Raw genomic sequence first — 12,859 nt, forward strand, 5'->3', positions numbered from 1 at the left:
TACATTCTTTTAAGTTTTTAAAGTTTATTTATTTATTTATTTACTTACTTATTTGAGAGAGAATGAGAGAGAGAGAGCAAGCAGAAGGGAGGGCCAGAGAGAGAGGGAGAGAGAGAATCCCAAGCAGGCTCTGTACTGTTAGCACAGAGCCCAATGCTGGGCTCGAACTCATGAACTGTGAGATCATGATCTGAGCCAAAATCAAAAAGTCAGATGCTTAACCAACTAAGCCACCCAGGAGCCCCTCCATGCTCTTGATTTTGTCAAAGGGACACCTCAAGAAAAGCTCAATAACAAAATGGCATATTATTTTTGTAAAATGTTTCTGGGGCTAAGACCACAGGATCAACTAAACTAATTGCAGGGGAGGGAAAATGTCCATTCAGGGTTGGCACAGGACATCCAGGCCCAGAACTCTAGAGCTACCTGCCAGCCAGGAGAGAATATATCAGTTGGACTACTATGCACCACATAAGACAAAGACTTCTGTTTGCCCAGTTTGGCAGACATATTCAGGGCCCACCTGATAGAGGGTTTCTGAAATTAGACTTTGAAGGGCCAATAAAAAAAGAAAAAAAAAATGAATGAATGCCCTTTTAAGTCTTTAAGCTCTATGAATTCCTCATGCCCAACTAATACTGGACATTTCCACTTAGTAACTATACTCTGACAACAAAGTTAAAGTATCAAAAAACAAATTTTATATCTTCCCGTCAAAGCCAGTCCTTTTCCTGGACATCTATTTTTGTTAAAGGTAGAAATATCCAAATTATCTGGGCTTGAAATTTGAAGTCATTTTAAACTTACTTCTTTTCCTTATTTTATGCACATCCCATTAGTCTCCACATTTTCTTGTTTTTCTTCATTACATTTAGTGAATGCTAACTGTGTGCCACTTGTGTCTAGCCTTGAAGATACTCTGGATTCAGAGAAAATAAGACACAGTTCTGTGCTCTGTAAACAGTTTATAGTCTAGTGAGAGTGCTACACCATTAAGATTATACTGACATACTCAGGTTATACTCTGTCATGCGACAGAAGTAATAAGCATGGGTGTCATGGGAGGACACAAGAGGGCCAGTGAGATTCCCTAGAACTGGTAAGTAGGAAAGAAGGATGCTGTGGGTCAGGAGGGCTGCAAGTACAAATGCCTGGTGTGAGAGTGTGTGGAATATTTTGGCAGCTACAAACACTGGGGTGGTAAGAAAAGTGGACATGAGCATATAGGATTGGCCTTTTTATGTTAGATCAGGAAGACTTGGCTTTGGCCTACTCCATGGAAGAATTTTAACTTGGACAGTGACAAGATCAGATGTGCTTTTCAAAAATATCAAGCAAAAATCCAACTATGGGCCTGAGCATGGATAGTAGCAGTGGGAGATGAAGACAAAGGGGAAAATCTGGTTGTAATGAAAAGGACAGGGTAGTTGATTGGTGTGGAGGGATGAAAGTAAGGGGAAGTCCATAACGACTCCTAGGTTTCCAGCTTGGATCCCTAAGTGCTTGGAATACAGGATGGGAATACAGGAGTCCTTAGGAATATTTCCTCAAAATGTTTTATACAACCATTCCCTCTTTTCTAATGCCAGTGTACTTTTGAGTTCAATAAGGGTCTTATTACTTCATGCTGAGACCAACAGAAGGAAAAGGGTCAAAACAGATTTCAGTGTTCATCCAACCTTAAAACACAGGCAATTCATTCCGAAACATTCTTTGATTATATAATCCTCTTTTTCAAAAATGTTCAGTAGCTCTCTACCACTTATACGAATAGTCTAACTGCCTCAGTTCAGCATTTAAGGCTCTCTGTAACTAGATGGGAGCCTGCCTACCTATCTACCTTACTACTTTGCTAAATGAAACTTCCACTCCAGACAGCTGGCCTGGTCCATTATTCTCTAAGTGTGCCATGTGCATTCTTGCCTCTTTGCCATTTCTCATATGATTCTACTCTCCTAGAATACCATCCCTCTTGACTTTGCTATTGGAATGCTGGCTATTCTTTAAGGTTCAGCTAATAATGCAAGTCTTTCAAAAAGCCTTCTCTCATAACTAAATTCTTTACTGATCTTTGTACTGTTTAATTTATTGTATTATATTTACCATTGTACTATTAGTTTGTTTTTATTTCACTGGCACTTAAAGGGCAGACACAGTTATAGACAGGTCTTTTTTCTTCCTTAGCAGCCAGCACAGTGACTTTCACACAGAAGATTCTCAAAAAATGTTTGTGATCTAATGGATGTATACTTAAAAACTGACTTCATTTGTGATTATTAAAGTTATAGTATAATTTGTATATGAATTCTCCTTATCATTCTTTAGCATTCTCAAGGCCTCTACAGTTAAACATGTATACATTTCAGAAAAAGATTAGTATGTAATAAATGCTGATGGGAACCACCTCCTAGGATTAGAAAATGGTTGGGATGATCACAATAAAAAGGTGGTGAGATCTTTGTAAAGGAGCACTTTTATAAAGAAAGGATAGCACAGATGAGAGATACTCTGAGAGGAAAAAGGCAAATCAAGAATGGCTTTTTCTGACCAGAAGCATGAAATAGAAAGAAAAGGTGAATTATGATTTCCAGCTGATGATAGTGGCCGGTAAACTCTATATGGAAGAGAAAAGGAGATAAATAAAAGTTGTGAAAGCTGGAGAAAGAAGGTAAACATAGCTATTTTAAACTGGTATCTTTCAGAGCTCTTAAAACAAAATACTGTTAAGAGACAAATCATACAGTGACATTCAAAGGTAAGTGAAAATAAAGCATAATGAAGCTGGATCAATATTACTTGACTGACTGAGAGGATCTCTGCCACAAAGCAGGTAATCCAGGAACTCAAAAAAGCCATGGAGCAATGTCTTTCCCCTAAAAATGTCCTGACTGTAATAAAATAGATATCAGAGTATAGATATGAAATGGGCAATAAGGCAGGGAAAGGAGGGAGGGCAGAGGCAGGGGAACAAGAGCCCATTAAGGTGTTCATCCTCAAAACATTAGGAGGAGGGCTAGGAAGCCTCCATCCCATGAGTACTGGGATAGCAGGGAAATTATTTCTTGTTATTCTGTGACTTTTACATGTGACTTCACTTTTCAAGAATATAAAGAGCCTATTATGGGAGCAAGTCAGCTTGTGTATGCATATGCCAATATGTTTAAATTCTATGTCATTATTTGCCCGTAATTTTTTTGTAGTTGAAAGTTTTAATGTACTATACTTAAGCCCAAGTCACCTTATGCAAAGGGTAAAATTGGTAAAAAAAAAAAAAAAAAAAAAAAAAAAAAAATTGCAAAAATAAACACACATCTTCAAGATCAGTATGATAACTCAAACCATCATGCTCAGCTGCTTAGTCTCCCCAAATAGCCATATCTGGGTCTCCCTTAAAGCACCTCTGCTTTTAAAAGGCATTTTATTACTATTTTTAATTATTTTATTTTATTCTATTCTATTTTGAGAGAGTGCATGAGCAGGGGAAAAGGGCAGAGGGAGAGAGAGAATCTTAAGCAGGCTCCAAGGTCAGCACAGAGGGTAACCTAGGCCTGGATCCCACAACCCTGGGGTCATGACCTGAGCAAAAATCAAGAGTTGGATACTCAACCAACGGAGCCACCGAGGCATCCCTTAAAAGGCATTTTAAAAGCCAAGATACAGACTCTTAACAACAGAGAACAAACTGATGGTTACCAGGGGTGACAGTGGTAGAGGGATGAGTGAAATAGGTGATGGGGGTTTAAAGAGGGCACTTTTTGTGATAAGCCCATGCTGAATGGTAGTGTTGTACACCTGAAACTACTATCACACTGTATGTTAACGAACTGGAATTTAAATAAAAACATACAAACATAAAATAAAATAAAATAAAATAAAATAAAATAAAATAAAATAAAATAAAATAAAATAAAATAAAATAAATAAAATAAAATAAAAGGGCATTTTAAGAACGCAGAAAGGAGCTCCCACTAGAGGGCGCTCCAACCATTTTAGTGTGGGTCATAAAATAAGACTAATATACAGACATACACTTAATCTAGTCACAGAAATGTTTTTTCAAATGAAAAAAGACAGGGACAGTTAGTCATGCTGTATGACTTCATAAACAGTTTCCTGTAGTTACCTAAAATGAAGACTTGTGCTTTGTGTCTTTTTTCCCCTTTGCCTTTTGTAAAAATATCCTTTCCCTAGAGATAAAATTAAAATGATCCATCTCAATAAAAGAACACAGCTAGGGGCGTCTGGGTGGCTCAGTCGGTAAGCCTATGACTTCAGCTCAGGTCATGACCTCACGGTTTGTGAGTTTGAGCCCTGCATCGGGCTCTGCACTGACAGCTCAGAACCTGGAGCCTGCTTCAGATTCTGTGTTTCCCTCTCTCTCTGCTCCTCCCCAACTCACACTCTCTCAAAAATGAATAAATATTAAAAAAAAAAAAAAAAAAAGGACACAGCTGCTGTAGCTGCTGCTGCTGCTGCTCTACCTACCAACATAAATGTCCACCTTTTCAGTGACACACAGTCTTAAGACAAAAAACCTGGCTGTTATTAAGATTATGTGGTTAACTACAGGTAACTCAAGTTGGTTAACAGTTTTCCTTTGCTATAGTCACCCTTTGGCTCACAAATGTAGGGTTCTAGAATATTCAGAATGACCTAAAATAATTACTTCTTTCTGGCTCTAATCTCTTCTGTAATAGACTACTTCCTTTTTTTTCAATCTCTCAGCTTATTCAAAGTTTTTTTCTGAAACAATTATAACTCACTTCTTGTCGCTTTCACAGATTGTTAGATGACCAACAATGCTGATCTCAATGGCTAAAGGTACCTCTGACAAGAGTTGTGCAGCATCTATATTCTTTCTACCCTTGGTTCATACTCTATCCAGCTAAGGCTTTTTCAGGGCCTGATATTTACCAGGGTGAAAGAAGTTAGCTGAACAAAAGTTAGAACATGTATACATTTCAAGTTCTTTAATTCTGCTACTGTTACATGCTGATTTAAAATAACAATAATAATTAGGACATAATTGGACCACCCAGCTAAAGTCTTGGCTTTACTGGTGGGAAAAGGAGAGGGAATCCAAGCTGACTTCTCTACTGTTCAGGCCCTAGGCTCTATTTCCTTCCTGTAGGTTCTAGGCTGCCAGAAATACTGATGATAAATACCCTAAGGGGAAATGCCAATTCTTTTGCTGGTTCACTCCTGTTAATTAGCACTTTTATGCTATTTCTAGCCTCTAATGAATTCCCTGACTTTTATGACTACTTATCAACACATGTAAAAAAAAAAAAAAAGGTATTTCTTAGATTTTATCCAGCAGTTTTCTATTTGCTACAGGAGACGTGGAATGGTGATCATGGCACTGACTTTGAAGTGTCAGCTAGATAGTGTATGAGGAATGATTCTCCTAGGGCCCTTTTAGTTCTTGGTATTCAGACAACTTAGAACTATTCCCTGTAACAAAATGACTAAAATTCACCTGGACAACATGAAGCATTTTAACAGTTAGCATTGGTATGGTTCTTTAACAAAAAGTTCATTAACTGATAGGAGTTCTATATACTCTTATAGCTGTTGTTCTAATGTAATGCAGAAAGAACTTGGTGAACTCAACTTGCTGCTAGATTTTTAAAAATAAGAATACACTTATCAATCACCTACTATTCTCAAGCATTATACTGCTAAGGGCTTTTTAGGTGGCATGAAGGGATCTGTGTGCTGAATTCTGCTATTATATGTTGATTTTAAGTAATAATAATGATGACGACAATGAGGATAACAGGTGAATGGCATTTCCCAATAGTTTACCAGGAAGGGTATCTAGCCCAAAAAATGTGAGCAGAACACATGTAAACAAGGCTATAAACATATGTAAAGAAGTCCGGTCAGTTAAGAGGTAGAAGGGGCAAGCTGTGACATTCTCTTAAAATGTATAAATATATCAAGAAATAACTTATAAAGAAGAAGGAAGAAAAAAAAAAGAAGGTTAAAATGAAAGAAAACTTGTCAGAGGTAAAACAGGTGATGGGGATTAAGAGTACACTTATGACGATCCGTGACATCATAGACCTGAGCTGAAATCAGGAGTTGGACACTTAACCGATTGAGCCAACCAGGCGCCCCCGGAAGCTGTATTTTTCACATGACACATATGGTCTGCTCCCCTTAAAGGAGAGTCTACTTTTTTTTTAAAGCTTAATTTTGAGAGAGAGAAAGCGAGCAAGCGCACACACGGGAGTGGGGAAGGGGCAGAGAGAGAGAAAGACAGAGTGAGTTCCAAGCAGGAACTGCACTGTCAGCATAGAGCCTGACATGGGGCTTGAACTCATGAACTGTGAGATCATGACCTGAGCTGCAATCAAGTCAAGCACTTAACCTACTGAGTCACCCAGGTGCCCTGAGGAGACTCTACTTTTATGCCACTGCTACCAGAGTCAAATTCTAAGACCCAAATTTAACAAGTAAAACTAAGAAACTATCAAAGAGTTACTAAAAAGGTATCTTTGAAGATCTCTTTCACTGATTAGAGACATGTAGATAAAGATTATGGAAAAAATTTGTGTGGTTATAAATAAGTGTGAATCACTGAATTTTACTTGTTGAAATAAAGGGTAAAGAAAAATTAATGAATGTGTAAAATAAGTGACCTTTAAAAAGCACCTTGTGAGAACCAGACAATTCTTTGCCTAGCCCTGGAGTGACTGGTCATATACTTACTTTCTCCACACGGCAATGAATGACTGTGCGGACACAAATCCTGTCCTCTCTCCCCCTGCAGCCCGGAACATGGGGGCTTTCCAATAAAGAGGACAGCCACAGAGCTGCAAATAAAACACAAATACAGTGTAAGCCAAGGGGTGTTGAAATGATGACACAGCCAAACAATGGGCCTTTGTGGCTTTTAGCCTTTGTGTCACAGGTGCTTGAGGGAGCCAAACTGGGGCAGAAGCAAATACATCAGCTATGGTAGATTCAGAAAGAGACAGAGGGGAAACAAGAAGATTCCATGTTTAATGAAGGAAATGGAAATCCATCTGACCTTTTCTCCAAGATCATCTACAGTGATATGTCTTTCCCTTTCCTGATAAAGTAACCAGTCTCCCTTCCTACCATTCTCACATCATATATTTTCTACCTTCGAAAAAGAAAAATGACTGAATGTCATGGTTGTATATGTCCTACAGCCAGCCACATTTAATACTTGGTCACTGGTATTAATATACTCTCCCACACATCTCCCTCTCTCCTTTGCCTATTATGTTATTAAGCCCCAGGGTCAGGAAGAACTGGAAAAGTCTAGATTGCTCAAGAAAATAGCCATCTAATTAAAAAAAAATTTTTTTTTAAATATTTACTTATTTTTGAGATAGAGATAGAGAGAGAGACAGCATGAGGGGGTGAGGGGCAGAGAGAGAGGGAGATACATTATCTGAAGGAGGCTCCAGGGTCCGAACTTTCAGCACAGAGCCTGATGTGGGGCTCGAACTCATGAACCACAAGATCATGACCTGAGCCTAAGTCAGAGGCTTAACCAACTGAGCCACAAAGGCACCAACTCCCCCCCGACTCCGCGCCGCCACCCAATTTTTTTTTTTTAGTGTTTATTTATTTTTGAGAGAGAGACAGAACATGAGCAGGGGAGGGGTAGAGAGAGAAAGAGAAAGAGAAAGAGAAAGAGAGAGAGAGAGAGAGAGAGAGAGAGAGAGAGAGAGAGAAAATCCAAAGCAGACAGGCATCTATTTTAAATGGTTATAATTCAGGTAAAAGATTAAAGATAAAAACTAAACACTATCATTTATTTATATATTAGAAGCAACCACAAATGACTACATATAATAGAAGCCTTAGGAGGTGCTGGGAATGAATATGAAACTGTAATACTCTAAAAGGTGTTGATTTTGTTTCTTCAATAAAAAGCTATTTCTTTCAATTAATTATACTCTTACAAGAAAGACTTCTTACCAAATTTACCTACTTTTTTCCTAGAGGGAAAATTCTTTCAAGTAATAATATGTAAATAATAGCAGAGAAATAGTCTCTGAATGTTCTCAATTTTGTATATGCACATAAAACATACTCCCAAATTTGGACCCCTTCAAAGAGGTGTATCTTGTAATTAAAGACAGTCTTATTATTCATATTAGACACAGAATCTGTTGAGCTTTCATCATTCTAAAAATGGAAGCTTTTCCTTTGGAGGCTCACTAGATGTGAATCCATACTGGATTCTAGAGAAGCTGTTCCTGGTGTGAAGTCTCAGTGCATGTGGAATCACCACAGAAGCCTGAAGAGTATCTCGTCTGAGATAATGACTCTGAGTTATGATGACAGAACACCCAAGGTTGCTGGATTCATGTCGGAGATGAGGATATGGAAGGTGAAATTCAAGCCATGGGAGGTAAGTACAGGGCAGAATTAAGAGGCTGCTCCTGCCTGGGCCACTAAAGCAAGCATGTTCTGCAAACAGGGTAGACCTTAAGATTTCTTAAGTCCAAAGGTCAAATACCACCAATGAGGTCGGGAATGAGGGAAAGGTGTTGCTTAGCAACCAAATGGATTTTGTTTATTGTGTAAATTATGATTGCCAAAGTACAAAGCTCACAATTAATATCCTTTGGGTGGTAAACTGTCAAATCCACTTTCCAATTCTCCCTTTCATGCAGAATGGTAGTTTGCCAAGAAAATGTTCTTAGATATGACAGGCTACTGGCAACTGCTAGGACAGCTTAAAAGAACAGTCTGTATTATAGAGGCAAGAGTGCAGAGCCCCAAACAGAGAAAGTACATAGAGGGAGAGATTGGAACTGGCTTGCCAAAGTGCTTGAAACTCCCACCATTATAGTCACTCACGGATTTTTTAGAATTGGAAGGGCTCAGGAATCTTCTAGCTCAACTTCAGGAAGTGGTTACCATTCTTAGCTGAAACACTACCTGGGGCTGTGTGCTGACTACATCCTGTGGGGCTACTTCCATTATTAAACAACTTTCTTTCGCTTGAATTATACTCTTTTCTCTAGAAGACTTCTGTTAAAATGCATACATGTCAGCTCCTAAGGAGTAGTAAGTGACAGAGAGACCAACACATAAATTTCTATGTCAAAGGCAAAATCAAAGGCAAAATTCTAAGAGATAATGTATAGAATGGATATGTTTTAAAATAGATTGGTAAGGGCTGGCCTATTTTTCTCATAGTGGGGTACCCTAAGTAGCCATGTATTAGGCAGCAGGAGAGTATTAGTCCTTGGAGAAAATGACAAAGGAAAAAAATGCAATGCAGATGTTACACTTTGGTTACTTAAAAAAATGTATGGCCGGCTGCACCTGCTCAAAAATCAAAGAATTAAGATAAAGGGAGCCAGGAGATCAATAAGAAGCCCAAAAAAGTAAATGATATTAATCCGAGGGCAGCAGAACAGAGACTTTAACAGAGGAGAGAACAAGTCAGTGTCAAGACTTTTTGCAAAGGAAAAGAATGGATGACAAGTGGGGATATGGAGAGATACAGAAAATGGGGTTAGGAAACTCAGATTTAGGGGAGGTACCAAGAGTCAGTCTATGGTAATCAAAGTTGCTGGAGCAAGGAAAACTGAACATCTATAATTTGATCGAAGAATGGCCCAACAACATAAAGAATTGAAAGCAAGTTGTTTAATGAGTCAAACAGGAAGAGATGATTACCTAACACATGTGGAATGTTCTTTAACATTTTAAAATGTTATTTCATTCGATCATCACATGATCCCCACGAAGAAGAGGGCAGGTATTTTCAGCCCATACTGGAGATGAAGAAATAATGATACAGAGAAGTTGGCTTACAGGACACAGGCATGACAGGTCAAGGCAGTGCTCCCTCAGCCAGAAAAGAGGAGCTGACAGCGTATGGTTCAGAAGACAGCCTCACTCTTCTTCCTCAACCTCCTGCTAGAGGCCAAAACTCAATGGCGAGTCTTCTGGCCCAGTCTCTAACAAGCACGTTTCTTACTGTTCTTCAGTGTATGTTCCTACACTGCTTTTCTCTTAGATTCATTCTCTAGATTAATTTCTTCTCTGTTATCACTTAGAGCTGTGGAAAAAAGTACAAACTACACACTGAGAATTTAATCAGAAATTGCGATTAACTTCTCTAAGGCTGTTTGAGGTCAAAGATGAATGAGCTAAACTTCACCAACAGATGCAGATTTCATAAACATAGTGTTTTCTTTGCACTTCAAAAAAAAAAAAAAAAAAAGACCCCAGTCCCTACAGCTACACTTAAGTGGCACTAAGAGTGGATTGCAAACTCAAGCTGGCCTTCCAAAGAGCTTTATAGACTACAAGAATTCAGAGAAGTGTTCACTGATTGCTCCAACCCCCTCTTGCTTCATTGTCCCTTAAAGGCTGTCTTTCTTCTCCTTTACCTACAACCAGCTTGTCATGAGAATCCAAGCACGTGCAGCACAGGTGCTACAGGCATAGAGTCCACTGCCTAGTGTCAGAGAAGACCAATCTGCATAGTAAAAAATAACTGAAAACAGGACTGCTTCGTGCATGTTAAGAGCCACAGCCAACTAAATGCTGGATGAAATGTGGATTAGCTAAATGGAAGAAATGATTAACTAAACTTTTTAAATAAATGATTTTTAGCTATACTTGTGGTGAGCATAGCATAATGTATAGGCTTGTCAAGTCACTATGTTGTACACCTGAAACTAATATCTAACACTATGTGGCAGCTATACCTCAACAATAACAAAAATAAAAAAATAAATGATCTAAAAAATGAAGAGGCAAAATCCAATAAAATGAACTAATAGAGTAAGGCAAAACAAAACAAGACAAACCAATACACTTGTGATACCTACTGAGGTTACTATGTACCCATCTTCATTTTTATATGCAATGTTAGTTTTAACTTTTTGAAGTATGACCAATTTACCCTGATGTGTGAGCTGACAATTAAGGTCTAAGAGCAATGAACACAAATGCCTGGTACTCATGAAGGGAATGGAGGGCTACAATCAAGTATGATTCAGACAAGTTATTCAGACAGTACATGTATACTGGCTATTGTGCCACATGACAATTTGGTGTAAGCGGTACATTGTTATATGTTACTATTACCAGGGCTAAACACAATTTTTAAATTTCTCTATGTTGTCAGCTTCAACACTGGCAGTTTTTCCTGATATCACATACGGATTGATCCTCATTACCTAGAAAGAGCAAAGTCCTTCCTCTGACTCCCCAGCATGCACAGACCCCTACCCTGACTGGACTACATTCTTTCCTACACCTCTCTTGACCATCTGTGGAGTCCTTAGCTTTTCTGCTCTCTTCTCACTGAACCATGGAGCAGGGCAAGGGCTACCACAATACAGGGGTGGGAGGACCAGAGTAGGAGTGGGGAGACAAGGCAACAGAAAGGCAGAGGAGAATAGGACCCTCAGTCAGGGGTTGGGAATATTCAGAGGAAGGCTGAAGTCCTACAGGACTTGTATTCCAAACAGAACAGGCTATAGGTCTCTGTCAGTGAGGCACTAAATGCCATCTGGATTGGCTTTCCAGATGTGGTGAGCCCAGCACAGCACCAGGGAACTACTATGTCCCTTAATCTGGACAGTTTCTCCTTGTCTGCCTGCCTGAAACAGTCCACGTAACTGCCTGTTTCTCTCTCACAGTCTCCAGGTTAGAAATAACCGTTTGGCATTTATGCAGTTAACATGTTATCTCTAAACGTAGATTTCATTCAGCCTTGCTGAATTCTGTCTTTTGGATTTAGATTCATGGTTCCAGCCCATTCAGATAATTTACCATCTTGGCTCATAGAGTTGCCATCTCTCAAAGCTTTGGGTAAGAAAATGGCAGTGCCCTGAAAGAACCTGTGATTTATTTGGGTGGATACTGACTGGAAGTTTGCTAATGGTATGTTAGCATATGTTCAGGGGAGATAACATATGGTATAAACAGCACAACGCCAGGAGTTGGAGGACTTGTCTCCTGACGTGTGCTAGTTCTGTGACTTCAGGTACTCATGGGACTTTAGTTTCCTCATGTCTAAAATAAGTAGAGATAGGTGAGTTCTTATTTTTGCAATGTCAGTTTACTTTTCATTAGAAACATCTAAGGGATCAACAAGCAAGTTCTAAGATGGGGGGGGTGAACAAAGGGGGAATAAAAGAATTCCTTTTCACTTCCCCTAAAACCACTCTATTTACAAATTATTTAATAGTAGTAGCAAATGTTCTGACAGCAGGTAGAGAAAAGGACATGGCATGACTGGAGTAGGGATTTGGGGACTTCTCCAAAGACATGATAGAAGTTAGGTCTTAAAAGATGGGTTATGCGGGGGTTGTCAGGAGTGGAAGCCCATTATGGAAGGGAGAAGTATGAGAGCCGAAACGCAGAGGCATGCCTGTGGGAGGGCAAGTAGGTCAGGCTCATGCAGGTAATAGTAGTTTGGGCTTTATCTTCAAGATCAGTAGTTTCCAAACTTTAAAATATTATTCCTGAAAGTAGGGGAACTGTGAAAGTGTGCATGGGGTCTTGGGACCTTCAACTTGGTCTCCTACTTGCCCACATGCAAACCTTAGTCTACTAAATCCTTCTGCCTCTTGCAGCACCACCTGAAACCACTGCTAAATCCTGAGATATGATCTGACTCTTCAATTTACATGCATGATAAAAATAAAACCCAAACAAAACAAAGTACTGCTATAGATGGGAGGAATCCCTGAATACTGCTGAGCTAGGGAATGGCATGATCAAATAAAATCTGATTCTGTGCTCAGTATTAATTGTTCTAGGAGACTGGAGATGGAGGATCCAGTTACTGAAGATATTCAGTTGTCCTAGCATGAGAGGCTAAGATCTTAATTAGAAG

The 12,859-nt window shown here is 39.1% G+C and overlaps 1 protein-coding gene across 3 annotated transcripts in view; it reads right to left on the reverse strand.

The window, feature by feature from the left end:
- The window catches only part of PPP2R3A (protein phosphatase 2 regulatory subunit B''alpha), a 211,865-nt gene that overhangs the window by 121,583 nt on the left and 77,423 nt on the right, over nt 1-12,859 (reverse strand). For all 3 annotated transcript variants that reach the window (XM_060638723.3, XM_060638724.3, XM_060638727.3), the window contains one exon: nt 6,718-6,821. In XM_060638723.3, coding sequence (XP_060494706.1) covers nt 6,718-6,821 — 104 coding nt within the window. The remainder of the gene's footprint in view (nt 1-6,717; nt 6,822-12,859) is intronic.

Source organism: Panthera onca, chromosome C2 (assembly GCF_046562875.1).
Source record: "Panthera onca isolate mPanOnc1 chromosome C2, mPanOnc1 haplotype 2, whole genome shotgun sequence".
Classification (NCBI taxonomy): domain Eukaryota; kingdom Metazoa; phylum Chordata; class Mammalia; order Carnivora; family Felidae; genus Panthera; species Panthera onca.